This window comes from Callithrix jacchus, chromosome 18 (assembly GCF_049354715.1).
Source record: "Callithrix jacchus isolate 240 chromosome 18, calJac240_pri, whole genome shotgun sequence".
Taxonomy (NCBI): Eukaryota; Metazoa; Chordata; class Mammalia; order Primates; family Cebidae; genus Callithrix; species Callithrix jacchus.
In genome coordinates this window covers 31,066,022-31,093,183 of record NC_133519.1, presented here as the reverse complement: position 1 = coordinate 31,093,183, position 27,162 = coordinate 31,066,022, and the positions used below count along the sequence as shown (strand labels likewise).

The 27,162-nt window shown below is 45.7% G+C and overlaps 1 protein-coding gene across 1 annotated transcript; it reads right to left on the bottom strand.

Annotated features, from left to right (window-relative positions):
- Positions 1 to 7,456: 7,456 nt before the first annotated feature.
- On the bottom strand, positions 7,457 to 25,913 carry MYOC (myocilin). Its single transcript, XM_008985025.6, has 3 exons — positions 25,233 to 25,913; positions 10,663 to 10,788; positions 7,457 to 8,744 (listed from the first exon to the last, which is right to left on the bottom strand). Exons 1-3 carry the CDS (start codon positions 25,792 to 25,794, stop codon positions 7,960 to 7,962), a joined length of 1,473 nt encoding a protein of 490 aa, XP_008983273.2. The 5' UTR covers positions 25,795 to 25,913; the 3' UTR covers positions 7,457 to 7,959.
- Positions 25,914 to 27,162: the final 1,249 nt, after the last annotated feature.

The window sequence follows — 27,162 nt, the reverse complement described above, 5'->3', positions numbered from 1 at the left end:
ATTAATAAAGAATTATCAGGCCTTGTTGTTTATTACTAAATCTAAATCCGTGAAAAGGCCAGGGCTGTAAAGTCCAGAATTTAAAGATCTTAGGTAGTGGGAACCCCGAGGTAGCTGGATTTTCAAAACGCAACCCAAGACACTACAGTTGTGCGGCCCTGTAACTAACTAGCTTAATGGAGCTGCATTTCCATGCTGTGTGCTGGGCTAGGGTGGTTGAGTTTTATGTTTATTGACAATGTTTTTAAAGTTTGCTTCTGGGAGATTTCAAGTGATTTTCAAACTCTGTAACAGAAAACTCTACCATGAAAAGCAGCCAAGTGCAGGGTGGTTCTGCTGGGAAGTCTATTGCTTGAGTCCCCTCCAAGCTCCTTGACCTCAGTGCACCTCTAAGGACTCCCAGAGCTCTTCTGAATTGTCTGAAGGCATCAAAAATGTGATAATTCTGGCATACAGACACATGTAAGAAACATTCCTATATGCCATCCTTTATTTCATCTGCTTCTTCCTAGAGTCCTTGTAGGTGTTCTTTCTCCAGGACTGCCCTTAGAAATGTGCTCTGGCTCCCCTATGAAAAAGGGAGCTAAGTTTCTGTACCCTATTGTGGGGTTGGGGCAATCACTCTGTGATCTCCTCCACCCCTAACCCCAAGCATTTAATAAACCAATGTGCCTTTGTTAAAAATAAAAAGTTCTCCGGTTCTTCTACTCCCAGAGTAGCGGGCTGTGCCATTGGTGTGGAAGTCAGGCTTCTTACCTGTGGCCTTCAGTGGTGTGAGGCAGGGAAGGAGCGTGTCCTGAGTGTCATTGACAGCTGGATGCTAGACATGCAAGCTCCCTCTCCTCAGTCCGGGGAGGAAATGGGCCCGCACTGTCCAATAGGACAACCACTAGCCACTTGTGACTACCTCAATTTAAATTCATCAAAATCAAATCAATTCAGTTCTTCAGTCATACTAGTTGAATTTCAAGTGCTTAGTAGCTTTGTGCAGCCAGTGGCTACCCTATAGGATGTTGCAGATATAGAATGTGATGGCCGTTAAAGAGAGTTCTATACAGCCAGGCATGGTGGCTCACCTCTGTAATCCCAGCACTCTGGGAGGCAGAGGCAGGTGGATCACCTGAAATCAGGAGTTCAAGACCAGCCTGGCCAACATGATGAAAGTGTGTCTCTACCAAAAATACAAAAATTAGCTGGGTGTGGTGGCCTGTGCCTTAATCCCAGCTACTTGGGAGGTTGAGGCAGGAGAATCGCTTGTACTTGGGAGGTGGAGGTTGCAGTGGGCCGAGATTGTACCACTGTGCTTCAGCCTAGGCAACAGAGCAAGAATGTCTAAAAAAAAAAAAAAAAAAAGTTCTATTAAACAGTGATGGGGCAGAAATTAACATGTCCAAGGACACACAGCCAATTAGAAGTAGAATCGAGGAGACGTCAGGGTGGGAATAATTCTTGTGTTAGTTTTATTTCCATTGGTTTCTGAACACATTCTAGGATGTTCTCTCTTCATTTGTTCAACAAATATTGCATACCTACTATGTGAGCAAGGCACTGTTCTAGGTATAAGTCATTGTTTTATACAATCAATCAAAATTGATTGTACAAAACAATCAATCCCTAGCCTGTGGAGTTTATATTCTAATGGAGAAAGGTTAATAAAAAACACACAATGTAAGGCCAGGTGCAGTGACTTACATCTCTAGTCCCAGCACTTTGGGAGGCCGAGGTGGGAAGATTGCTTGAGCTCAGTTTGAGACCAGCCTGGATAACATAGCAACCTCATATCTACAAAAACATACAAAAAAAATTTAGTTGGGCATGGTGGCAGGCACCTGGAGTCCCAGCTACTCGGGGAGGCTGAGGTGCAAGGATCACTTGAGCCTGGGAGGTGGAGGTTGCACTGAGCTGAGATTATTTCACTACACTTCAGCCTGGGAGACAGAGTGAGACTCTCTCTCAAAAATAAAACAAATACACAAGGTGAAAACAGTGAATTATACATCAGGAGGTGATGAGTATAATGGAAAACGTGTTAAAGCAGTGAAACATGGTAAGGGAGATTAGAAGTGCAGGTTGGTCGCAGCGTTAAACAGATGGTCTGCATAGGTGTATGAGTCCATTTTCATACTACTGAAATACTCAAGACTGGGGGAAAAAAAACGTTTAACTGGACTTACAGTTCCACATGGCCGGTGAGGCCTCAGAACATGGCGGAGGGTGAACGGCACCTCTTACGTGGTGGCAGCAAGAGAAAATGAGGAAGATGCAAAAGCAGAAACTCCTGATAAAACCATCAGACCCTGTGAGACATATTTGCCACCACGAGCACAGTATGGGGGAACCACCCCCATGATTCAAATTATCTCTCACCGTGTTCCTCCCACAACATGTGGGAATTATGGGAATACAATTCAAGATGAGATTTAGGTGGGGACACAGCCAAACCATATCATTCTGCCCCTGGTCCCTCAAAATTTCATGTCCTCACATTTCAAAACTAATAATACCTTCCCAACAGTTCCCCAAAGTCTTAGCATTAACCCAAAAGTCCACACTCCAAAGTCTCATCTGAGATAAGGCAAGTCCCTTCCACCTATGAGCTTGTAAAATCAAAAGCAAGCTAGCTATTTCCTAGATACAGAGGGGTACAGGTATTAGGTGAATACAGCCATTCCAAATGGGAGAAATTGGCCAAAACAAAGGGGTTGCAGGGCCCATGCAAGTCCAAAATCCAGTGGGGCAGTCAAATGTTAAAGCTCCAAAATGATCTCCTTTGACTCCAGGTCTGTAGGCCTCTTTAGGAAGGTGGCATCTGAGCAAAGACTTCAAGCCAGTGATGGAGTTAGGTGTGTAGACATTTGGGACAGAAGGAAAACCTAGTACAGAGATTCAAAGGGAGAAGTGTGCCTGGTGCATTCAAGGAGAGAAAGGCAGCTTGAGTAGGATGAATCCGGGACATTTGCGGGATGAAGGCACAGTGGTAGAGGAAGGAGGCAGACCATGTGGGGCTTTGTAAGAACTCTGCTTTTGACTTTGAGATGCGAAGCCATGAGGGTTTTCAGAAAACGAGGCATGATGTGGCTTGTGTTTTAATAGGATTGTTCTGGTTGCGGTGTTGAGGGAACAGAAGCAAGTCAGCTGCTATTGTAGTAATCCAGGAACAAGAAGACAATGGTCATTTAGACCAGACATGCACAGAGGGAAGATAATGTGAAGATGTAGGGAACAGACGGCCGTCTATAGTTGGGGTGATGAGAAATAGGGTCAGATTCAGGATCTATGTGTTTGAAGATGACACCTACAAAAGCTGCTGATGGATTGGATATGAGGTATGAGAGAGAGAGGTGGGTAAAGGATAACTCCAAGATTTTTGACCCAAGCAACCAAAGGGGTGGAGTTTTCATTGGCCACTAGAAGAGCAGATTTACCTGGGTGCAATGGCTCGTGCTTATAAGCCCAGCACTCTGAAAGGCTGAGGCAGGAGGATTGCATGAGGCCAGGAGTTTGAGAACAGCCTGGTCAACATAGGGAGACCCTGTCTCTACAAAAAATAATTAGCCAAGCACAGTTGCTCATACCTGTAGACCCAACTACTTGGGAGGCTCAAGCTACTTCTTGCTCGAGGCCAGGAGTCTGAGGCTACAGTGAACTGTAATTGTGCCACTGCCCTCCAGCCTGGGTGATAGAGTGAGACCTTGTCTTAAGAAAATAAAATAAAAAGATTAGATTTGGTGTGTCTGATGAAAAAATAGAGGAGAAAGTCAGATGTTTAATATGTGCTAATTTGATATGTCTAATAGACACCTAAATGGAGATAACAAAGTGGGTATGTGATATATGAATCTGGAGTTCAGGAGTAATGACTAGGCTAGAGATATAACCAAGGGGTTTCATTAGCATATGTAAGATGGAATTTGAAGCCCTAATATTAGATGAGATGTCCATAGCAATGAGTAGATAAGAAGAGAACCTAAAATGAGCCCTGGGGTGCTTCAATCTTATGAGGTCAGGGCAAAAGGGAGGAACCAGCAAAAGAAACAAAGAAGGAACAGTCAAAGATGGAGGAGGAGTCTAACATTCTGGAAGCTTCAAGAAGAAAAAGCTTTTCTTCCCTTTGTTTCTTCTTCCTCCACCCTCTTCTTCCATCCCAAAGCCTGACACAGATTTTTTTTTTTTTTGAGACGGAGTTTTGCTCTTGCTACCCAGGCTGGAGTGCAATGGCGCGATCTCGGCTCACCACAACCTCCGCCTCCCGGGTTCAGGCAATTCTCCTGCCTCAGCCTCCTGAGTAGCTGGGATTACAGGCACGCGCCACCGTGCCCAGCTAATTGTTTGTACTTTTAGTAGAGATGGGGTTTCACCATGTTGACCAAGATAGTCTTGATCTCTTGACCTCGTGATCCACCCGCCTCAGTCTCCCAAAGTGCTGGGATTATAGGCTTGAGCCACCGCGCCCGGCAGACACAGATTATGGAGAGAAAGAACAGGAGCCATGGGCAGGGCTGTGCAAACAGGATTGGCTCATCTCAGCATCTTGGTGTCTTTTCACCTTCCACTTTTATTCAAACACCTGGCAGGAAGAGGTGCTTAGTGGAATGAATGAGCTCATGCATTCTGATTTCTGGGCTTTTCAGTTTTAACAGTCTGCTTTCAGTTGAGGAGAGCAGTAACACCAGATGTTACATGCTGAATGGTGTCCCCACCCCCAATTCATATCTGAAAGTCCTAATCCTAATACTTTATTTATTTTTATTTTTTTTTGAGACAGTCTTGCTCTGTTACCCAGGCTGGAGTGCAGTGGTGTGACCTTGTCTCACTGCAGCCTTCACCTCCCAGGTTCAAGCGATTCTCCTGTCCCAGCCTCCCAAGTACTGGGATTGCAGGTACGCACCACGACATCCACCTAATTTTTGTATTTTTAGTAGAGACAGAGTTTCATTATGTTGGCCAGGCTGGTCTTAAATTCATGACCTCAAGTGATCCTCCTGCCTCGGCTCCCCCCAAAGTGCTGGGACTACAGGTGTGAGCCACCACACCTGACCCTAATCCTAATACTTTAAAATGTGACTGTCTTTGGAGATAGGGCCTTCAGAGTGGTGACTGAGCTAAGTTTAGGTCATTCGGGTGAAAAAGAGGAGATTGGGACACAGACATGTACAGAGGGAAGATAGCGTGAAGATGTAGGGAGCAGACAGCCATCTATAAGCCAAGGAGAGAGGCCTCAGAACAAACCAACCCTGCTGACACCTTGGTCTTGGAATTCCAGCCTCCAGAATTGTGAGAAAATTAATTTCTGTTGCTTAAGCTGTGATAGGAAAATAAGTCTTGGGGCCCCAAAATCACTAAGCTAAAGGGAAAAGTCAAGCTGGGAACTGTTTAGGGCAAACCTGTCTCCCGTTTTATTCAAAGTCACCCCTCTGTTCACTGAGATAAATGTATATCTCACTGCCTCCTTTGGAAAGACTAATCAGAAACTCAAAAGAATGCAGCCATTTGTCTCTCACTTACCTGTGACCTGGAAGCCCCCTCTCTACTTGAGTTGTCCCACCTTTTGGACAGAACCAATGTACATCATACATATATTGATTGGTGTCTCATGTCTCCCTAAAATGTATAAAACCAAGCTGTGCCCCAGCCACCTTGGGCACAGGTCATCAGGACCTCCTGAGGCTGTGTCATGGTACCCTCAACCTTGGCAATACAAACTTTCTAAATTGACAGACTTGTCTCAGATATTCTGGGTTCACAAAGCCACCCTGGTAGTTCAAGTACACAAATACACCAGTGGAGAGGCATTTTGAGATCTCATCCTCTCCCTGCTCATGCATGGCATGTGTAACCTTAAGGAGAATAAAGTCCCAGGGGAAAAGAAAAGTCAGGCCTGGTGTGGTGGCTCATGCCTGTAATCCCAGCACTTGGAAAGCCAAGGCCAGCAGATTACTCGAGGTCAGGAGTTCAAGACCAGCCTGGCCAACCTGGTGAAGCCCTATCTCTACTAAAAATACAAAAATTAGCCAGACATGGTGGCAGGCACCTGTAATCCCAGCTACTCAGGAGGCTGAGGCAGGAGAATCATTTGAACCCAGGAGGCAGAGGTTGCAGGGAGCTGAGCCACTGCACTCCAGCCTGGGTGACAGAGTGAGACTGTCTCTGGAAAAAAAAAAAAAAAAGAGAAAGACAGCTTAGATTCCGGAGGTTTACTGATAGGACTTTATCTCCTAGATAGGTTGGGGCAAGAGAGTGCAGAAGAGACTTGTGCTCATTTCCAGGTGAAGCCTGTGGTGGCAGACGTCTAGGAGAAGTGACCCTGTACCAGCAGGAGCGTTAGCAGGAGAGCAAAAGGGAACTTGTGGTCCTACCATGCGGGCCAGCTCCTGCAATGTCCCCATATCCTTGGTGGCACACACAACAGACTAGAAAAAAGCTGCCTCAAGGGTCCGGCCACTGGAACTCAGAGGTTGCCAAATCTAGAACTGGATACATAGATGTGGATGCCAGCAGCCAAGCTGGAATCTGCTTGATGGCTAAAATCAGGTATGTGACAGTCTTCCTGGGTTCTTCCCCCTGAGTGCCAGTGTGCCCTCACCCTCACTTGTCTCAAGCATAGATGCCACCGCAAAGACGTGGGGAGAGGAAAAGCCTGAACTGGCTGACAACATCCTGCTGCAGTGGAACCCAGGCTGAACTGGCAAACGAAGTGTTCTCCCATTAGGTATGATGGCAACTGAAGAGAGAAACCAAGTTTGTTATTAAAAAGTAATACAGCCAGGTGTGGTGGCTCATACCTGTAAATCCCAGCACTTTGGAGGCCGAAGTGGGAGGATTACTTGAGGCCAGGAGACAAGGTGGGCAACATAGATCCTGTCTCTACAAAAAAAATTTAGAAAATAATAAAATTGCTATAGGGGCTGGGGGCATAATGGAGTTACTAATGGGTGTAGAGTTTCAGATTTACAAAATAAAAAGTGTTTTGGAGACGTATCGTAATGATGATTGCACAATATGAATGTGTTTAATACCACTGAGCTGTGCCCTTATAAGTGGCTGGGGCGGTAAGTTTTGTTATATTTTACCACAGTTTTACGAGTTGGAAGAACAAAACAATGCTGTAAGTTTCTCCACCCGAGGTTGTGGCTTATGAAATTCATACCCCTGACAACGGATAAAAACTGAGGTGGAGCTAGGGTGAATAGAGGATGAGCTCAGGGGAGAGATGGAAAGACTGCTCAGGGAGTGCCAGGAGCAGCAGGAGATGGAGGTGGGAAGGTGTGGATGCTGCTGTTTGCTTGGCGTCATCCTGGGCAACACCTCAAAACCAGGCACAACCCTCTCAGTTACACACACACGCCGCCTTTAACATCCTGCAATCCCATCTCCCAACCTGAAGGAATTACCCGACGGTTGGAATCTATACTCTTCTCTCAAGCAGACATTCCCACAAAGTTCAAGGAAGAGAACGTCGGGTAAGATAATTTTATTTCTCAAGGCAAGGGGTAATGTGAGACCCAACTGTGTTCTATCTGAAGCATAAAAGCCAATTGTAGCAAATGCATCTTACTTATGTTCAATGCTGGCCAGAGGAGCTATTCTGCTTCCTTTAGAAGTTATGTTTTTTATTGTGGCTTGTGGTAACCATGTAACATGCAAGAGCAATGGTTTTCAGGAATAAACTATGCCTTTTAGCTTTTGCCTCAAATCACCAGAAAACTCGAACTGTCTCATTAAACATTCCCATAAATGCTGACAGAAAAAAGTATTTATTATCGTATGAAATTGTCTATGCCTTCAGACTGTAATTCCTGTATAGTCAGATGGTGACCATGCACATCCTTCTGGATGAATGAAAACTTGGAAAGCAGAGAAAGCTGCTTGGGTCCTGGCTGGCTGGCTCTCCCTTCAGCTTGCTCCCCCGGGAGCCCTTGGCATCTCCTTCTGCGTTTTCTGGTATGTGTTGGAGGCTTCTCACATCTTGGAGAGCCTGATGTCGTAAGTAACCATGTTCAAGTTGTCCCAGGCGAAGAGCTTCTTCTCCAGGGGGTTGTAGTCAATCATGCTGCTGTACTTGTAGCGGTTCTTGAATGGGATGGTCAGGGTCTTGCTGATACCTGTGGCTGTGTCATAAGCAAAGTTGACGGTAGCATCTGCTGAGGAGTAGCTGCTGATGGTGTACAAGGTGCCACAGATGATGAAGGCATTGGCAACTGACTGCTTACGGATGTTGGTCTCCCAGGTTTGTTCGAGTTCCAGATTCTCTGGATTCAGTTTGGAGAGGACAATGGCACCTTTTGCCTCATCAGTGCTGTAAATGACCCAGAGGCCTGACTCATCCACAGCCATGTCAATGTCTGTGTAGCCACCCCAAGAATACGGGAACTGTCCATGGTAGCCAGCTCCAGGGATTTCCTTCTCAGCCTTCACTGTCTCGGTATTCAGCTCATATCTTATGACGGTTCTGGACTCAGCGCCCTGGAAATAGAGGCTCCCTGCATACACTACAGCGCCCGTGCTTTCCAGGGGCCTGGGCAGTACATGAACCTTAGAAGGGTAGCCCTGCATAAACTGGCTGATGAGGTCATACTCAAAAACCTGACGGACATCTGTGCCAACCGTGTCAATTCTCCACGTGGTCTCCCGGGTGTAGGGGTAGGTGGGCTTGGGGTCTCGCATCCACACACCATACTTGCCAGTAATTGTTTCTGCTGTTCTCAGCGTGAGAGGCTCTCCTACCCACACTAGTTCTCCGCATCCTGGTGAATTCAGAAAAGAACACAAAGCACCACTTATTCATAATCTTTCCAAACACAGACTGTGACCATTAGGAAGCTTGGCAGAGCCGGTAGATGTGAGAGCCCTGGAGACAGATCATCCGGGTTTAAAGCCAGGCTCTGCTACCCACTGGCTGTGTGACTTTCAGTAAGTTATTTAGCTCTCTACACTTCAGTTATCCCATCTGTAAAAAGGGGATACGAATAGTGTGTTGGGTAGTAGCGTTGTAAATTTTACGTGTAATCCTATATGTTGAGTGCTGGTATAGAGTAAATATACAGTAAATGCTGTGTGACCAATCTGTGACTCATGTTATTGACAGTTATTGCTAGCACTGAGGGCCACGCTTAGGAGTGGGAGCTATAAAATAAAGTACAATTCACTCAGTATCAGTTATAAAGATGAAGGTTGCACAGAGGGTCTCAATTGCGTTTGTAATAGTCTACTTAAGCTGGGCAGGGACTCATGGGTGTTCATTGTATTACTTATTGTGACTTTCATGCCTGGTTTATTTCATCACTATAAGATAGGAGAGAGAAAAATAAACTCATAAGAATAATCTCCATACAACAAAGTTTCTCAAGCCCTATCTGATGAGTCACATGTTTCATGCATCATTTTAATATAATAAACATGAAAATAATTATTTTTTGAGACAGAGTCTTGCTCTGTTACCTAGTACAGTGGTGCAATTGCAGTGCACTGCAGCCTCAAACTCCCAGGCTCAAGCAATCCTCCCACCTCAGCCTCCTGAGTTGCTGGGACTACAGGTGCCTTCCACCATGCCTGGCTAATTTGGTTTAGAAAATTATTTTTTAAATGTAGTGAAGAGACAGTTGAAAATTTAGTTAGCAGAATCACAACAGATTCCTGTCCTTTTTTTTTTTTTTTTTTTGAGATGGAGTCTCACTCTGTCACCCAGGCTAGAGGGCAGTGGTGTGATCTTGGCTCACTGCAACCTCTGACTCCTGGGTTCAAGCAATTCTCCTGCCTCAGCCTCCCAAGTAGCTGAGATTACAGGTGTGTGCCACCACATCCAGCTAATTTTTATATTTTTAGTAGAGATTTTTCTCTACTAAACATTTTTCACCATGTTGGCCAGGCTGGTCTCGAACTCCTGACCTCAAGTTATCCTACCACCTCAGTCTCCCAGAGTGCATAATTTACAGTGGCTCACAGGCTTGAGCCACTGCGCCTGGCCCAGATTTCTGTACTTTTAATGGGCACCTTTGGTTTCCTCATAGAAAGTAGAAACACTTTGCTGCTCATATCTCAGAGAACCATGTTTTAAATATTTTATAACCCCTACCTGCATGCATGCTCTTCAGTGCTAGTAATAATTGTCAATAACATGGATAGTGAAAGTTTCTGGAAACTATAGTATTAGTCATAAAGTTGGACTTTCGGGGAACTCTCTGGAGAGAGCCAAACTGTACTTTTCCTAAGCGGCCAAAGTTCAGAAAACATCCTGTTAGTAACAGATTGTGGCTAAGATGCTGCTTGGTGTACACCTGTCCTTAAAATAAAGATATGAAGATGCTACTGAAAATGTAATTTCTCAGGTGCACTTTATTCTTCATGACCATTAAGTGGGTGAAATCAACACATCTCTTATCTTCCCCTGTGCAGCCCAGCCAACTCAGCCCAGCCCAGCCTTCCAAGTGTGGGTGATAGGATATAGGGCTTTGCTAGGGAAAGGCTGACTCCTGCAGACCTGCTCTGACAAGGGAGCAGAGAGACAGAGAATTCTGTTCTTCTCCTCCTCTCCTCCCTCTGCTCCCAGGGAAGTTACTTGTTTCCCCTTGGGTGGGCATTTACCCTGTACTGATTCTCTGAACACAGCACTAGACATGAATGAAGACCATGTGGGCACAAAAGGGAAGAAACCTAACTTCATACCATTGGCTCCTTCTCTACTCCTGAGATGGCCAGATGGGCTCTCCTTCAAAATTCGGGAAGCAGGAACTTCAGTTAGCTCAGACTTCAGTTCCTGGAAGGCCAAAGTATCCAAATTCCATGTGGAAACTGCATTAAAAGAAAGAGACAAAATTTTACTGTAAGAAAAAAATGGCCCAAAGATTGACTATGTTGAGGATGACATTTAAATAGACTCCCGGCTGGGCATGGTGGCTTATGCTTGTAATCCCAACACTTTGGGAGGTCGAGGTGGGCAGATCACCTGAGGTCAGGAGTTTGAGACCAGCCTGGCCAACATAGTGAAACCCTGTTTCTACTAACAATACAAACAAATTAGCTGGGCATGGTAGTGGGCGCCTGTAATCCCGGCTTCTTGGGAGGTGGAGGCAGGAGAATCGCTTGAAGCCGAGGGGCAGAGGTTGCAGTGAGCTGAGACTGCACCATTGTACTCCAACCTGGGCAACAAGAACAAAACTTTGTCTCAAAAACAAATAAATGGGCCGGGCACAGTGACTCACACCTGTAATCCCAGCACTTTGGAAGACCGAGGTGGACAGGTCACCTGAGGTCAGGAGTTTGAGACCAGCCTGACCAACATGGAGAAACCCTGTCTCTGCCAAAAATACAAAATTAGCCGGTGTGTTGGCCTGTGCCTGTAGTCCCAGCTACTAGGGAGGCTGAGGCAGGAGAATTGCTTGAACCCAGAAGGCAGAGGTTGCGGTGAGCCGAGATCGTGCCATTGCACTCCAGCCTAGGTAACAAGAGTGAAACTCCATCCCAAAATAAATAAACAAAATAAATAGGCTCCCAAATATGTGGTGTTTGAGATTTTATTTATTTATTTATTTATTTATTTATTTATTTATTTATTTATTATTAAGATGGGGTTTCACCATGTTGGCCAGGCTGGTCTTGAACTCTTGATCTCAGGTGATCCACCCACCTTGGCCTCCCGAAGTCCTAGGATTACAGGTGTGAGCCACTGCTCCTGGCCCTGAGATTTGATTTTAAATAAGGACTGGGGGTAGAGTGGGGTCAGCGAAGCCTGACTGACTGTGCTGATAATGGTGGGGCCTGAGTGACAGCTACATTGGGGTTCACTGTAGTCCCTCTACTTTTGTGAATGTTTGAACAATTCCATAATTTAAAACCTCATAAATAATAAATTGTATAGCAATGTGCCTACCTTAGAGTAGGATATTCAAAATCAAATAAGATTTTAATTAATTTCCACTAGAAGGGCTGACTTGTGAATAGGTGAGTTGTAATTTCAGGAATTTTGAGACAGTCCTCAGCATCTGCTTAGATGTCTGAATTTCAACAACTAAAATTTCATGAGAAATGATCTGGGCATGGTGGTACTTGGGAGGCTGATGTAGGAGGATTGCTTGAGCCCAGGAGTTCCAGGCGGCAGGGAGCTATGATCCTACCACTGCACTCCAGCTTGGGTGACAGAGCAAGGCCCAATCCCGCCACCACCCCCCAACTAAAAAAAAAAAGCCAGGTGCAGTGGCTCATGCCTGTAACCCCAGCACTTTGGGAAGCCGAGGTGGGTGGATCACTTGAGGCCAGGAGTTCAAGACAAGCCTGACCAACACGGTGAAACCCCCATCCCTACTAAAAATACAAAAATTAGCCAGGTGTAGTGGCACATGCCTGTAGTCCCAGATACTCAGGAAGCTGAAGTTCACTTGAATCCAGGAGGCAGAGGTTGCAGTGAGCAGGGATCATGAACTACACTGCAGCCTGGGTGACAGAGTGAGAGTCTGTTTCAAATAAAAAAAAGAAAGAATTTAACTGTGGCCAGCTACAGTGGCTCATGTCTGTAATTCCAGCACTTTGGGAGGCCAAGACAGGAGGAGTACTTGAGCCCAGGAGTTCAAGACCAGCTTGAGCAACATAGGGAGACCCTTTTTCTTAAAAAAGATAAAAATTTACTGAATGACTTATTCCCTTGTTAGATGCAAATATTCTAAGTAACATATTAAGTTTCACTTTCAGTAGAAATATTCTGCCTGATTCTTTTCTGAGACCAGTTTTGCATAACAGAGAGGGAGTGTGTGCAGAGTTTCAGAGTTTATGGGAGTGGGTGAGCCATACAGAAGGGAAGCAGGCCGGCAGCACTAGTTAGACAGTAAGTGATCACAGTGTGCCACATGTCTCTACTCTTGCTTAGGATTATGATCTTACAGCAACTCTTGAACACAAGGACAAAGAAACAGCCACAAGGAACAGGCTTGGTTGTTTTAAAATACAGTTTAGTCAGGCGCTGTGGCTTATACCTGTAATCCCAGCATTTTGGGAGGCCAAGGTAGGCAGATTGTTGGAGCCCAATAGTTCAAGACAAGCCTGGGCAACATGGTGAAACCCCATCTCTACTAAAAATACAAAAAGTTAGCCAGGTGCAGTGATGTGCACCTGCAGTCCTAGCTACTTGGGAGGCTGAGGGGGGAGGATCACTTGAACCCAGGAGGTCAAGGCTGTGGTGAGCAGTGATTGTGCCACTGCACTCCAGCCCTGGTATAGAGTGAGACCCTGTCCACCCCTCCAACCCCACAAAAAACCTATCTCTCTCTCTCTCTCACACACACACACACACACAAACACACACACACAAATAAAATGCAGGTTTGACGATTATTCAGGTATGGCCAGGCCAGCATCCCAGGAGGCAATTGTCATTGAAAAGCAAGTTAAAGCAAAACTAAGGAGACAGTGAAAAGATCAGCTGTTATTGGGGTGAGGAAGGGATGACTAGGTGAGGCACAGAGGATTTTCAGGGCAGTGAAGACTGTATATGATACTACAATGGTGGACACACGTCACTATGCATTTGCCCAAACCCGTAGAATGCGTAACACCCAAAATGAACCCTAACTAAAACTGTGGACTGTGGGTGATGTGCCTGCTGATGCAGGATCATCAGTTGTAAGAAATGTACTGCTCTGGCGGGAGATGATGGTAATGGGGATGGCCGTGCATGTGTGGGGCCGGTAGTATCTGAGAACTCACTGTACTTGCTCTCAGTTTTGCTGTGAACATAAAACTGCTCTAAGATCATTTTTGCAAGTTGTCATACTCACAGATCCCAAGAGGCATGGGGCACACTAAGCCCAGGAGGTCACCTGGGCAAGCACCAGGGTTCCTCCAGAGGAAGAGGGAGCCAGAGAAAAATGTGGGAAAGAGCCTTTATTCTCTCCATGGGAAGAGAAGGGGAGGCAGGGTAAGCAGGTTTAGGACTGGGGAGCGTGAATAATTTCAGCAGGCTCTGGGGCCAGAGGAGTTATCTCTAATTGTCTGGTACCAGGCCCTGGGGTGATTAGGTCAGGGGGATACTGGCCTTGAGTTTGAGCCTAATGGAGGAGGTGGCCGGGTGTGAGCTCTGGATTGGTTGGTTTGCATCTGAAGACAAGTCCTTTGCTCTCTGGAAGAACTGGCTACCCCTGGGAGGGACAGTCCCTCCAGTGTTTGTTTGCAGGGCCCAGAGATCAAAACACCAGAATAAAAAGACATGCTTAATACACTGGGCTTTTCTGTTGCTGAACCTCTGAGTCACTTCTCTGCCCTTTGAACAACTTGGTTCCCCGCTCAGGATTCTCAGGTGTTCAGGAAGGTCATCCCATCACCTGAGGCCTGGGTGCCTACACAGCTGAGGGGCAGGAAGACACGTTCTGCCTTTTATCATTTGTTTGCTCAACTCTAAAATCTAAATTTAGATTTCAGGCAGGGAGAATCACCACAGAACTCTTTTTTTCTTCTTCTTCTTCTTTTTTTTGAGATGGAGTTTCGCTCTTGTTACCCAGGCTGGAGTGCAATGGCGCGATCTCGGCTCACCGCAACCTCCGCCTCCTGGGTTCAGGCAATTCTCCTGCCTCAGCCTCCCGAGTAGCTGGGATTAGAGGCGTGCGCCACAATGCCCAGCTAATTTTTTGTATTTTTAGTAGAGACGGGGTTTCACCTTATTGACCAGGATGGTCTTGATCCCTTGACCTCGTGATCCGCCCGCCTCGGCCTCCCAAAGTGCTGAGATTACAGGCGTGAGCCACCGCGCCCGGCCCCAGAACTCTTAACCCTCTAGTTGTACCACATTTCATCAAAGCCACACATAAGTTTACATGTTCACGTCTCTGCAGTCAGGGTGCCTTGTTTAAGTTGCTGGGGTTCAGCTTCAACAAATTATAGTACCAGAAAAAATTTCTCCCTGGAAGGAGCTGAAGAGAACACTCAGCTAGCTGTCAGGTGTGGGCTGGGCCGGACAGCCCTGCTGCCCACACTGGGCCAGCTCAGCAGCTGCCGCAGCTGCCCACACTGATCCCAACTGCCGTTCTCTCCTCTCCACCCCTGCCTGTGTGTGGCTACAGTTGTTCAACAGCCTCCCTAAGTGTAATGCCCTGGAGGTGAGTGGGTCCTCCATCTCTGGGATATCCTTCATTCTAGAGTGGACCATGTGAGTAGTTAAAACCTGTAAGCTGGCCAGGAGCAGTGGCTTATGCCTATAAGCCCGGCACTTTGGGAGGCCGAGGTGGGAGGATTGCTTGAGGCCAGGAGTTTGGGACCAGCCTGGGCAACACAGTGAGAAGTCATCTCTACAGAAAATTAAAGTGTCAGCTGGGTGTGCTGGTGCAGCCTGTGGTCTCAGCTACTTGGGAGGCTGAGGCAGGAGGACGGCTCTTGAGCCCAAGAGGGCAAGGCTGCAGTGAGCCATGGTCATGTCACTTTACTCCAGCCTGGGTGACAGAGTGAGACCATGTCTTTAAAAAAAAAAATTAAAAAGGAAGACTTGGCCTGGCGCGGTGGCTCATGCCTGTAATCCCAGCACTTTGGGAGGCCGAGGTGGGTGGATCACAAGGTCAAGAGATCGAGACCATCCTGGTCAACATGGTGAAACCCCGTCTCTACTAAAAATACAAAAAATTAGCTGGGCATGGTGGCGTGTGCCTGTAATCCCAGCTACTCAGGAGGCTGAGGCAGGTGAATTGCCTGAACCCAGAAGGTGGAGGTTGCGGTGAGCCGAGATTGCTCCATTGCACTTCAGCCTGGGTAACAAGAGCGAAACTCCATCTCGAAGGAAAAAAAAAAAAAAAGGAAGACTCATAAGCCAAAATGTATAGGCAACTGAGGACTATACATTTGGAATGCATCCTCAGTGTGCATTCCAAACTCCAGAGGCAACTGGGAGTACCCCCTGGGACACCGCAGGCCTTCATGATCCATAGCCTCAAATCCACAGTTATTTATCCATCCTTTCAGTCAGCATCTCTGAAGCACCTATTGAGTGTAAGGCTGTGCTAGGTGCTCAAGATAAAAGGTGACTAATAGGTTTTGTCTAATAGGCTATTCTATGTTTAAAAACAGAAAAGACAGCACTTTGGGAGGCCGAGGTGGGTGGATCACGAGGGCTCAGGAGATCCAGACCAACCTGGCTAACACAGTGAAACCCTGTCTCTACTAAAAAAAAACAAAATATTAGCTGGGCATGGTGGCAGGTGTCTGTAATCCCAGCTACTCAGGAGGCTGAGGCAGGAAAATCGCTTGAACCCAGGAGGCAGAAGTTACAGTGAGCTGAGATTACACGACTGCACTCCAGCCTGGGTGACAGAGTGAGACTCTGTTTCAAAAAAAAAAAAAAAAAGACAAAATTGGTCCATGCCCTGAAGGAAATCATCATCTGGCAAAGTCCTCATAGCTCAGAAGGAAAATGGGTTTATTCCAGGTTGCTGCGGAAACCAGAGTCTCTTAGACAATCTGAACGGCTCCTGGTGAGCCGTGGAAACTTCATTTTGTTCCTTGCCACTCCTTGTGCCTATCTGAGAGGTTCTGTAGGGGGTGAGGAAATTCCTTTGTTCTTCATTCTAAAGGCTACATTGGCCTAGGAGGGTATCTGGGGCACAGACTGATTTACTAGGTTAAATGGAGGTTCCCTAGACCGACCTAAGACCGGCGCCAGCTGTTTCCCTTCCCCCCCGTGCAGGCAACCACACACCTCTGGCAGGGACTTGGGGCTGCCCATGGGGCAGAGGGACAGGGTGCCCGAGGTTCCCTGCTCTTCTGTGCTGCCAGGGAGAGGTAAGAGAGAGTGACCCCCTTCCTGTACACAGGGTGGCAGAACCATCTGTAACCTCCCTCTCTGCTGCCACCTCGTCCACTGCCATGACTTCTCTCTTAGGCCCAAAACACACACTCAGGCTGTCAGGAGCAGCCCGCTGCTGCCTGGCCTCCCCAGCCTCCTGCAGTGTGCAGAAGCTCACGCGGTGTGGCAGACTCTTGCTGGGACAATTTTTCAAAATCAGGACATTAAACAGGTTCCTTGAATTGAGCTGCTTTCCTTTCATCTGTACCTTTTCTTGGATCACTGCCGACTCTGCCTCAGGACAATTCAAATTTCTTTTCTTTCAATGACTCAATTCTCAGAATATAAGAGTTGGTTTCAGGCAATGTGGGGTGAGAGAAATACTGCATGACATCCATCAGAAAGTCTGGAGGATTCCCCCACCCTTGTCCCTGCACTTCAGCTATGTGACCCACAGTTGCCATATGATGGTCCCTTAATAAATGTGTCAACACTAAAATTTCTTTGGAATGTTTCAAAATTACTAACATTTCATTCTGAACATGGAAGAAAACCAAAAAGAGATTAGGAAAATATTAAGGGCTATATTGTGACAGATTGTTAACATTTTTAGGGGCTTTTATATTTTTAGTTTTTTAAAAAAATATTAAATTCAGGTGAGCCACCCCTCCCTTGCATCTGGCCCCTTTAAACATGTATTTTATGCTGGTTATTTGATTTAGCAACTTACTGAGAAGAGACGTACACTAAGAAAAGTAGGGGTATATACCTGCCAGTTAGTGGGAAGAAAATTAAGAAAAGAAATTCCCCTTTTGCTACAGAGGGAAGGAAGAAAGTAAAAATAAACACAAAAATGTCAGGCATTTTCACAGGTGACTTCCCTGTGGATAGCTAAAATATGTACTTGCTCTGGAACTCTAAAAAACAGCTTTTTTTTTTTTTTTTTGGTGAAACAAGATGACTTGTTGGCATTTAGAGCTCTTTACCCATTTCAAGTAATTTTTATATAATTTTAAAATGTGATCTGGTGCCTTCAGAGTTTCAGAGAAATAGAGAAAGGCTTTAGGATTGCAGACTGCATTTGATGAAGTTTAACTATTGCCACTACTTAGTGAGTGTCTATTATGAGCCGGTACTGTGCTGGGTGCTTGCTGCACCCTACTTTCAAATAATGGTCCTGAAAGTGAACATTAATATTCCCTTTTGCAAATGAGGAAAGGTTCAGAGAGGTTAAGTAATGTGCCCAAGGTCACACAGCTAAGTGGTGTGGCTGGGTCTTGAACCCATGTCCTCCAAGGCCGTGGCAGTTGTGAACTCTTCTATCCTGTGCTGAGGAGGTGTGTGAGTTATAAATGTATTGCCTCTCAGAGCTGAATGCACCCTTCCACGTATGCTGTCTGAACAAGAACTTTAAAGTGAGCACCATGTTGAACTATCCCAGTAGAGGGCGCTGGAGGGACATCGTGGGAGGAAGAAGGTCTGTAGTTTCCCTGTCCTGCGTCCATAGGCCACCGGTGTGACTGTGAGGACATTGGGTGGAGAGTCCGGCCCCAGCCATGGACCCAGCACAAAGTTCTTCCATGACCTCACAGCCACAGCCTGGCCATAACCTTTCCATGGCCCTCTCAACAAGGAACCCAGAGTCCCTGCATAGGGCCCTCAGTGCTCCTGCCTGTGCCTGCGCTGACTCCCACCATGCCCCTGCCACACGTTGCTGGTTGCCTTCCTCACCTGCACTGGGAGGTGGCCGACTGCAGCTGCAGGCCAGCTCAGGCCTGTGCACATCAGCTGCCTTCTCTGCTAGCTGATGTGCTGAACCTCACCTCCCACTTCCAAGCTTGTCCTGGGTCCAGCAGCTTCCCAGCACCCTCCCTCAGCCCTAGGTGCCTATGACACTCACTCCTTTTTTATTTTGAGACGGAGTTTCGCTCTTGTTACCCAGGCGGGAGTGCAATGGCGCGATCTCGGCTCACTGCAACCTCCGCCTCCTGGGTTCAGGCAATTCTCCTGCCTCAGCCTCCTGAGTAGCCGGGATTACAGGCAAGCGCCACCATGCCCAGCTAATTTTTGTATTTTTAGTAGAGACGGGGTTTCACTATGTTGACCAGGATGGTCTCGATCTCTTGACCTCGTGATCCACCCGCCTCGGCCTCCCAAAGTGCTGGGATTACAGGCGGACACTCACTGCTATCTATAGTTGCTCTTCCATCATGGTAATTCTTTTTCTTTTCTTTAGTTTTTTTTTAGACAGAGTTTCCTTCTTGTCACCCTGGCTGGAGTGCAATGGCATGATCTCAGCTCATTACAACCTCCACCTTCCAGGTTCAAGCAATTCTCCTGCCTCAGCCTCCTGAGTAGCTGGGATTACAGGCATGTATTACCACACCCAGCTAATTTTGTATTTTTAGTAGAGACAGGGTTTCTCCACGTTGGTCAGGCTGGTCTCGAACTCCCAACCTCAGGTGATCCACCTGCCTCGGCCTCCTGAAGTGCTGGGATTATAGGCATGAGCCATTTTGTCCAGCCCTCGTCATGGTAATTCTTTAAAGTAAACTTCCCTGGCTTAACCCACTGTGTGGTTTCTATCTCCTAACTGGACCCAGATTGCTCCTAAAGGCTTTAAAATAGCTTGAAAGATGGGGCTCAGCACTTTGGGGGCTCCTGGGGCTGAGCTCAGGTTTTAGTGAGTTGCCCTGTGAACTCTCAGCTCCTGGGCTGTGCAGCTAATCCTCTTATTAGTTAATGCTGGAATAAACTTGAACCACAATAAAACATAACGTCAGGGAATGGCTTCCAGGATGACTGCAAGGCCAGTTTCCCATTGGCAGGGGGGATGGTTAAATTATGAGCCTGCTGGCTTCTTTTAGGTCATGTCAGCCAGGAGCATCTGGCAATGGTCAGCCTTCAGGAATAGAGCCATCTGGCATGAGGATGGAAGCCCAGAATAGAGGATGCAAGACCCAAAGGCAGGGAAGCAGTCTCGTGAAGGGGCCTGGACTATGCCAGGAGTCGTAGCTCCTAGTTCAGCTCTACCATGTCCTAGCTGTGTGACTTTGGGTAAATGACTCCACCTCTCCGAGCCTCAGTGTCCTGAGCCAAGTTATTTGGATGATTACATAAGTAACCATAAATGAAATGGTCCTCAATAAAGATGTGTCAACACTAAAATTTCTCTGGAATGTTTCAAAATCACTAACATTTCATTGTGAATGTGGAGAAAAACCAAAAAGAGATTGTGAAAATATTAAGGACTGTATTGTGTCAGATAGTTAGCATTTTTAGACTTTTTTTTTTAAGGTTTTTTTTTTTTTTTTGATATGGAGTATCACTCTGTCGCCTGGGCTGGAGTACAGTGGCGAGATCTCAGCTCAGTGCAACCTCCGCCTCCCAGGTTCAAGCGATTCTTCTGCCTCAGCCTCCCAAGTAGCTGGGACTACAGGTGCACGCCACCACACCCAGCTAATTTTTGTATTTTTAGTAGAGGTGGAGTTTCATCATATTGGCCGGGCTGATCTCAAACTCCTGACCTTGTTATCTATCTGCCTTGGCCTCCCAAAGTACTAGGATTACAGGCGTGAGCTGCCACGCCCAGCTGATTTTTAAAAAGTTTTAAAAAATATCAAATTCAGTCCTTCGGTGGTTTAAAGGTTCATGTCTGTTACAAAATTCTGTAAGTGTTCTGTATTCTCTGCTCTCACTTCTTTATGGGCTTGCATTTTAGAGACCTCAACCTGGAGACTGAATTTATTAACTAATTTGCCTAAGTCTATAGGCAAATGACATTGTCTTAATTTTCATAGAGATTTTCTATCACTGAAAAGTTCAGTCCATATTACATAAATGAAGGGAATGAAGAAAAACAAGCTATGCCTACATATTGCAGGTTGTGAGAAACATCTTAGGGAAATGAAGACTAGCTAATAGACTACTGTCCTGAGTAATGCTCTAACTCATACGATCTCTAGAATCCATGTGTGTTATTAAAATGTCATGTACATGTTGATGTATCGATTACTGAATGATGCTTTAAAACAATAGTGGAACTCAAGTAAAAGAGGCCTTTGTAGTTATATTTTATTCACTGGGTTGTCACTGCTCTATTCTGCACTTGGTGCTTCCCTGTGTTACTGCTAATCTGTATGAAGACCCCCATGAGGGATTATCATCTCTATCCTATTCTAGGCGAGGAAATGGAACACGCAGCACTTGTGTTGAACACCTCTGGTTTCTCCTCTCCACCTTCCACTCACATCCTTCCCACCTTTTTGCATCCATTGCTGAGGCAACCTGCCTCTTGCAAGTATCACCTGGGGAGACCTCACCTCAGCCACCCTGACCCAGCTTCTCTGATTTTCTGCATAGAAAATCTATAAGAATGGGCCAGGCATGGTGGCTCATGCCTGTAATTCCAGCACTTTGAGAGGTCAAGGTGGGCGGATACTTGAGGTCAGGAGTTCAAGACCAGCCTGGTCAACATGGTAAAACCCTGTCTCTACTGAAAAAAATAATCAGAAGTTAGCTGGGCATGGTAGTGTGCACCTGTAATCCCAGCTTACTTGAGAGGCCAAGGCAGGCGAATTGCTTGAACCCAGGAGGTGGAGGTTGCAGCAAGCCAAGATCATGCCACTACACTCCAGCCTGGGGGACACAACAGGACTCCAACATGAAAAAAACAAAACAAAAAAACAAACAAAAAACAAGTCTGCAAGAACAAACCTTGTCCCCACCTCTGAGTATCATGGAAGTGCAATATACTCCATGGGATAGTCCTTGGCCAACGGGGTATCAGATCTATGGGTAAACACTCCCCTCTTCTGTTGCCGTCTACACAGTTCCTCTGAAGGGCTTGGTGGGCTCGAGCTCCATTGCCCACTGTGGTGATCTGCTTGAGAAGGCCCCCGCTTTGTGGCTTTCCTTCTTTCCCTGTCTCAATTCACACTCTCCCCTGTCTCCACATCTCTTCCCTAGGATCATGGTCCATATAAGCGAACTGCACACGAGCCCTCTTCCTGGCTCAGTTCAACGGGAGACCAGTCCCTATTATTTAGCAGGGGCTAAGTCACAAAGCAGGCCTTCTCTTGTTACACAAATAACTAACTCTAATTAATCTTCTGGTAAATTGTGTGTGTGTGTGTGTGTGTGTGTGTGTACTTATATATATATATTTATTTTTTTTGAGATGGAGTCTCACTCTGTTACTCAGGCTGGAGTGCAGTGGCGTGATGATCTTGGCTCACTGCAATCTCTGCCTCCCAGGTTCGAGCAATTCTCCTGCTTCAGCCTCTGGAGTAGCTGGATTACAGGTGCCCACCACCACACCCAGCTAATTTTTGTATTTTTAGTAGAGACTAAGTTTCACCATGTTGGCCAGGCTGTTCTCAAACTCCTGACCTCTGCCCACCTTGGCTTCCCAAAGTGCTGAGGTTACAGGTGTGAGCCACCACACCTGGCCAATTATATTTTTTTCTACTTTTCAAAAACTATTATATATACATAAAATTTATATATGTATATATATGAAACTTTATATAAGCCGGAGTAGAAAAAGTTATCTATAACATTGTAGTAATAGTTATGTAGTAAAATACGTCACATTATATGTATGTATAACCAATGATTTCCATGATTATAAAAAGATTTTTTCTATATAACAACTATTAATACATGATCAAGAAAGTGGTGGAAGCAATTTGAGCCGCAGGTGGAGTACAGAAAGGCTGCCTTCTCAGGCCTTACCTTTGTCCACTCAGCCTCACTAAGCCTCTCTACCCAAACCTCTACACCTAGTTCTTGCCACTCCTGCAAAGAAGCACATCTAGACTTACATTCCAGCCTCCAGAATGCCCCCTTTTGCCTAGATCTGGAACCTTGAAGCAGATCTTTTGTTGCAAGCATTCCTGTACCTTTCTGTCTTTCACCTTTGGGTCTATAAACTAGAGGTCAGCTGAAGGTCCCGAAAGTCACTGAACCTCATGGCTGGGTGTGATGGCTCATGCCTGTAATCCCAGCACTTTGGGAGGCCAAGGCAGGCAGATCACCTGAGATCAGGAGTTTGAGACCAGCCCGACCAAAATGGTGAAACCCTGTTTCTACTAAAAATACAGAATTAACCAGGTGTGGTGGCACATGCCTGTGATCCCAGCTACTTGGGAAGTTGAGGTAGGAGAATTGCTTGAACCCAGGAGGCGGAGGTTGCAGTGAGCCAAGATCACGCCATTGCACTCCAGCCTGGGCAACAAGAGCAAAACTCTGCCTCAAAAGAAAGAAAAAGAAAGTCACTGAACCTCAGAGGGAGAGGCCAAAATTCTAGCTTTGTCACTAACTGGTAGTGGCCATGGACTAGCTGAATAACCTCTCTGGACCTCAGTTTCCGTATCTGCAAAAATGAGCCAGTGGTACCGGATGCTCCTTAGGTCCCTTTCCAGTTCCACATTCTTTTGCTAATGTAATTTCCTGCTCATGAAAACCATTTGCTACTAGAAAACAACTTCCATATCTGGTGTTCATTATAATGGGATGTTGCCCTTATTTCAAAAGTGGAGTAGATGGAAAGATCAAGAAGAAATATAAAATTAGGAAACTCATCTAATAAATCCCCAAAGACTTGTTAAATGACCACAAAAGAAAAAAAAAAAGCCAAAATATTGCATCTATTTTTGTACACACACACACACACACCCCCACACCCATGAGTTTTTATTGTAAATGTAACTCCATTCAGTAACAGTCTGGAGTAAGTAAGGCCTCATCACACTAATAGTAATTATGATTCTTTCAATTGTCTTCACAGATTTAAGTTCAAGTCTCAAGCTCTACCACTGACCAGCTGGGCAACCTTGGTCCCTTAGCACCTTAGGACTTCACTTTCCTTGGTTGTAAAATTCAGAATTGAATCTCTTCCAATTCTAACAATCTAGGATTTTTTTTTAAATCCTTTACATCTCATAGGTATTTCATGTGAACCCCACAAAAATTATTATTCACAGCAGGTATTTTCTTTGTCATATTATGGGCAAGAAATGAAGTTTTAGAGGGTTCAATAATTTGCCCAAGGTCATCCCCAGGCTCTGGCTCTTAGGTTTTCTAGCCCCATCCCTATGAAGAACTTGTCTTTCATGTAGAAGGCTTATTGAGCAAGTATTTTCTCATAATTTTAAAGGTTTTCAAGCCTGTAGAAAAACTGAAAGAATAGTATAATAAGCTCCCCATATACTTAGATTCACCAGTTTGTAATTCACCAGTTATTAACATTTTACCACAATTGTCTTACCTTTCTCTCTCTCATTCTCTGTATATTTGCAGTCTTTCTTCAACCATTTGAAAGCAAATTGCAGACTTCCCGATGCCTCACCCCTGGGTACTTAAGCATGTCCCTCCTTAGAACAAGGATTTTCTCCTTCACAACCACAGTATCATGATCACACTAAGAAACTGAACATGAATACAGTAACATAATATAATAAGCAGTCTACATTCAAATGGCCTCAATTATCCCAAAGCTGTCCCTTTTAGCCTTTTCTACCCCTTGATGAAGACAGCAATGAAGACTCATGCACTACATCTGGTGAACACATTTCTTTAGTCTCTTTAATAGAGAACAGGCCCTTCCCCACCACTTTTTTCTTTCTTGACACTGAAATCTTGACCAGTCCAAACTAATTGTCCAACAACTGGATTTGCTTATTTCCTCATGATTAGAAAACTTCCTCAACAGTGAATATTTAGGAGCACACTTTCACAAAAAGTGACACAAATATTATCTTCCCAGCTAATGAGAACAGTATTCCCCCTGCCCCCAACACACACACACACACACACACACACACACACACACACACACACAAGACTCACCTTCAGGCAAGCAGGGACCAGGATGAACAGAAGAGCCTCTCAGTGAAAAAAAGCCACCTCAAGGATTTGTCTGGTGACTAAAAGCAGAGGTTCTCAGATTGGACTGAGTAAGGAAACAACATATTGAGGGAACTGAGAGCGGTGCCACCTCTTTATTTTTGCCAAGGAAGAACATTTAAAAATAAACAAAAACTTACCACTTCTTATCATTTCCTAAATCTACTGTAACTTTATAAATAAAGGGCATTTTAACGCCAAAAGGTAAGAATAACAATCTCTGAGCAAAGGTTCAAAAAGGGGTTTTTCAGAAAGGACAGTGGGCAACTTGCTACTGCTCATAGGCATATACATCTCATCTTGTCCTTTTATTTCTCCTTTTGTATGGACTGTGAAAACGTTGTCATGGAGGGGCACAAGAACTCAGGACCACTAACTTAAATGAAGCTCTCAGGAGCTAAATTACTGGGAATACCTGAAAGGAATTGCTATGCCTGCCTTAATTCATCTATCTTGTGCTAGATGTGCAGTCTCTGGGAGAAAGGGCAGGAAGGGAGGCCTGGAGCGCCTGGAGCAGGTTGCTATGAGCCAGATCACCTGCTGAACTGAGAGTCCCTCCACCCCACATTCTTACCTTCTCTGGAGCCTAATGGCACATCCTGAGCAGTGTCTCGAGTCTGGGGACACTGGCCCCTTCTCAGCCTTGCTACCTCCTGGCTGCTGCTTTCCAACCTCCTGGCCAGATTCTCATTCTCTTGCCTCAGCCGCTTCTTCTCTTCCTCCAGAACTGACTTGTCTTGGAGGAGGTTGCTATAGGTAGTCTCCAACTCTCTGGTTTGGGTTTCCAGCTGGTCCCGCTCCTGCTTCAGGGTGACCAGCTCCCTCTGCAGCCTGTCCTGGGTCTCCTGGGGCTTGGCAGCCTGGTCCAAGGACAGCTGGTGAATGAGGCTCTCCAGGGAGCTGAGCCGAGCTTTGGTGGCCTCCAGGTCTAAGCGCTGAGTGCTGCTGTCTCTCTGTAGGTTATGGATGACTGACATGGCCTGGCCCTGCTCTGGGCAGCTGGATTCATTGGGACTGGCCACACTGAAAGTATACTGGCATCGGCCATTCCGGTCATTGGCTTTCCGGAGCTGCGCTGTCCTGGCCCCCACATCCCACACCAGGCAGGCCAGAAGCAGCAGCTGGACAGCTGGCATCTCAGGGCCAAAGCTGCAGCAACGTGCACAGAAGAACCTCAGTGCTGAGGCTGGGTGAGGCTTCCTCTGGAAAGCTCTCCTGTACTGAGAGGTGTCCAGATGGGTGGCCTTGCTGGCTCATGCCTGAGCTCCAGAGAGGTTTATATATACTGGGGAGCCAGCCTTTTGTGGGGGGAGAGAGAGAGGTGGCCACGTGAGGCTGGGTGGGGCTGTGCACAGGGGGGTTGCCTTCACATTGCCAGCAAGATTCTTTGAGAATAACCTTCCAGAAGTCTTTTTGGAGCTTCTTTTAAAAAAGAACATCACAATTTATTCACCCACACCCCAATAATAGTTTCTCTATCCCTACCTGATTTTACACACACACACACACACACACACACACATACTTGATACATGTGCCCTTTGTTTAACAGGACTACTGGTGTGCTGATTTGAACAAGGATATATTTCTAGTTTATATTTCCATCTACTGTGCAAGGTCACTGAGAATCTGCACTGTGCCAGGCACTGTGCTAGGAACTCGGGATCCAGACAAGTCCTTTAGACATGTAGCAGGGACAGAGACAAATAACAGGCAGCCAGAAAACAAGGACAGCACCCCACCAGGCTCTAGGGAGAGCATTCCTGTAGAAGTGGCAGATTTCCTCCCTCAGCCCTAGCTTTAGAACGACTGTGTATCTTTGGGAGAACTTTGTAATTTCAGTCTTGCATCTCAGGCACCAACGTCAATATTAGCCTCTAAATCATTTCTTACTCTGTGTGTGTGCGCATGTGTCTGCGTGTCTGTGCATGCCATGAACCTCACTGGTCAAACTGGTGGAACCCTTCTCAGAAAGATGTTTTGAAATCTATAAAATATAGATTACAAAGGAAACAAATGATACTGAAATATAATTATCAAAATATTAAAATTTAAAAATAAATGCTTTATTAACACATTAAAAACAAGATCTGGGAGGAGGTCTAATTTCAAAATAGTTTTGAGTGTAAGTGATATTTCACTTACAACATACCTGTAACAACTGCAATGTAGTTAAAATGTCTGTGACTGCTATTGGTGATGACAAAACCACAGGCACTGTTATTACAACTTTGAGTTTATGGCTCTATTCACAATGGAATAAAGCATTAAATTTTGTTAGAAGGCAGTAAAAATAGAAATGTAATTGTTTCCCCATTCAAATGTACAGGCTTTCTGGATTGTAGGTTAATAATCCCTGCTTTACAGTAATAAACTCAAAGAGAAAAAAACGAAAAGCAAATGGTAGTAGCCAATAAATATACCCAAACGGTGGGAAGTAACTTGAAGCCACTTAAAAGAATGCTTGCATTTGAGCAACACTGGTTATGTTGTTAATACCAATA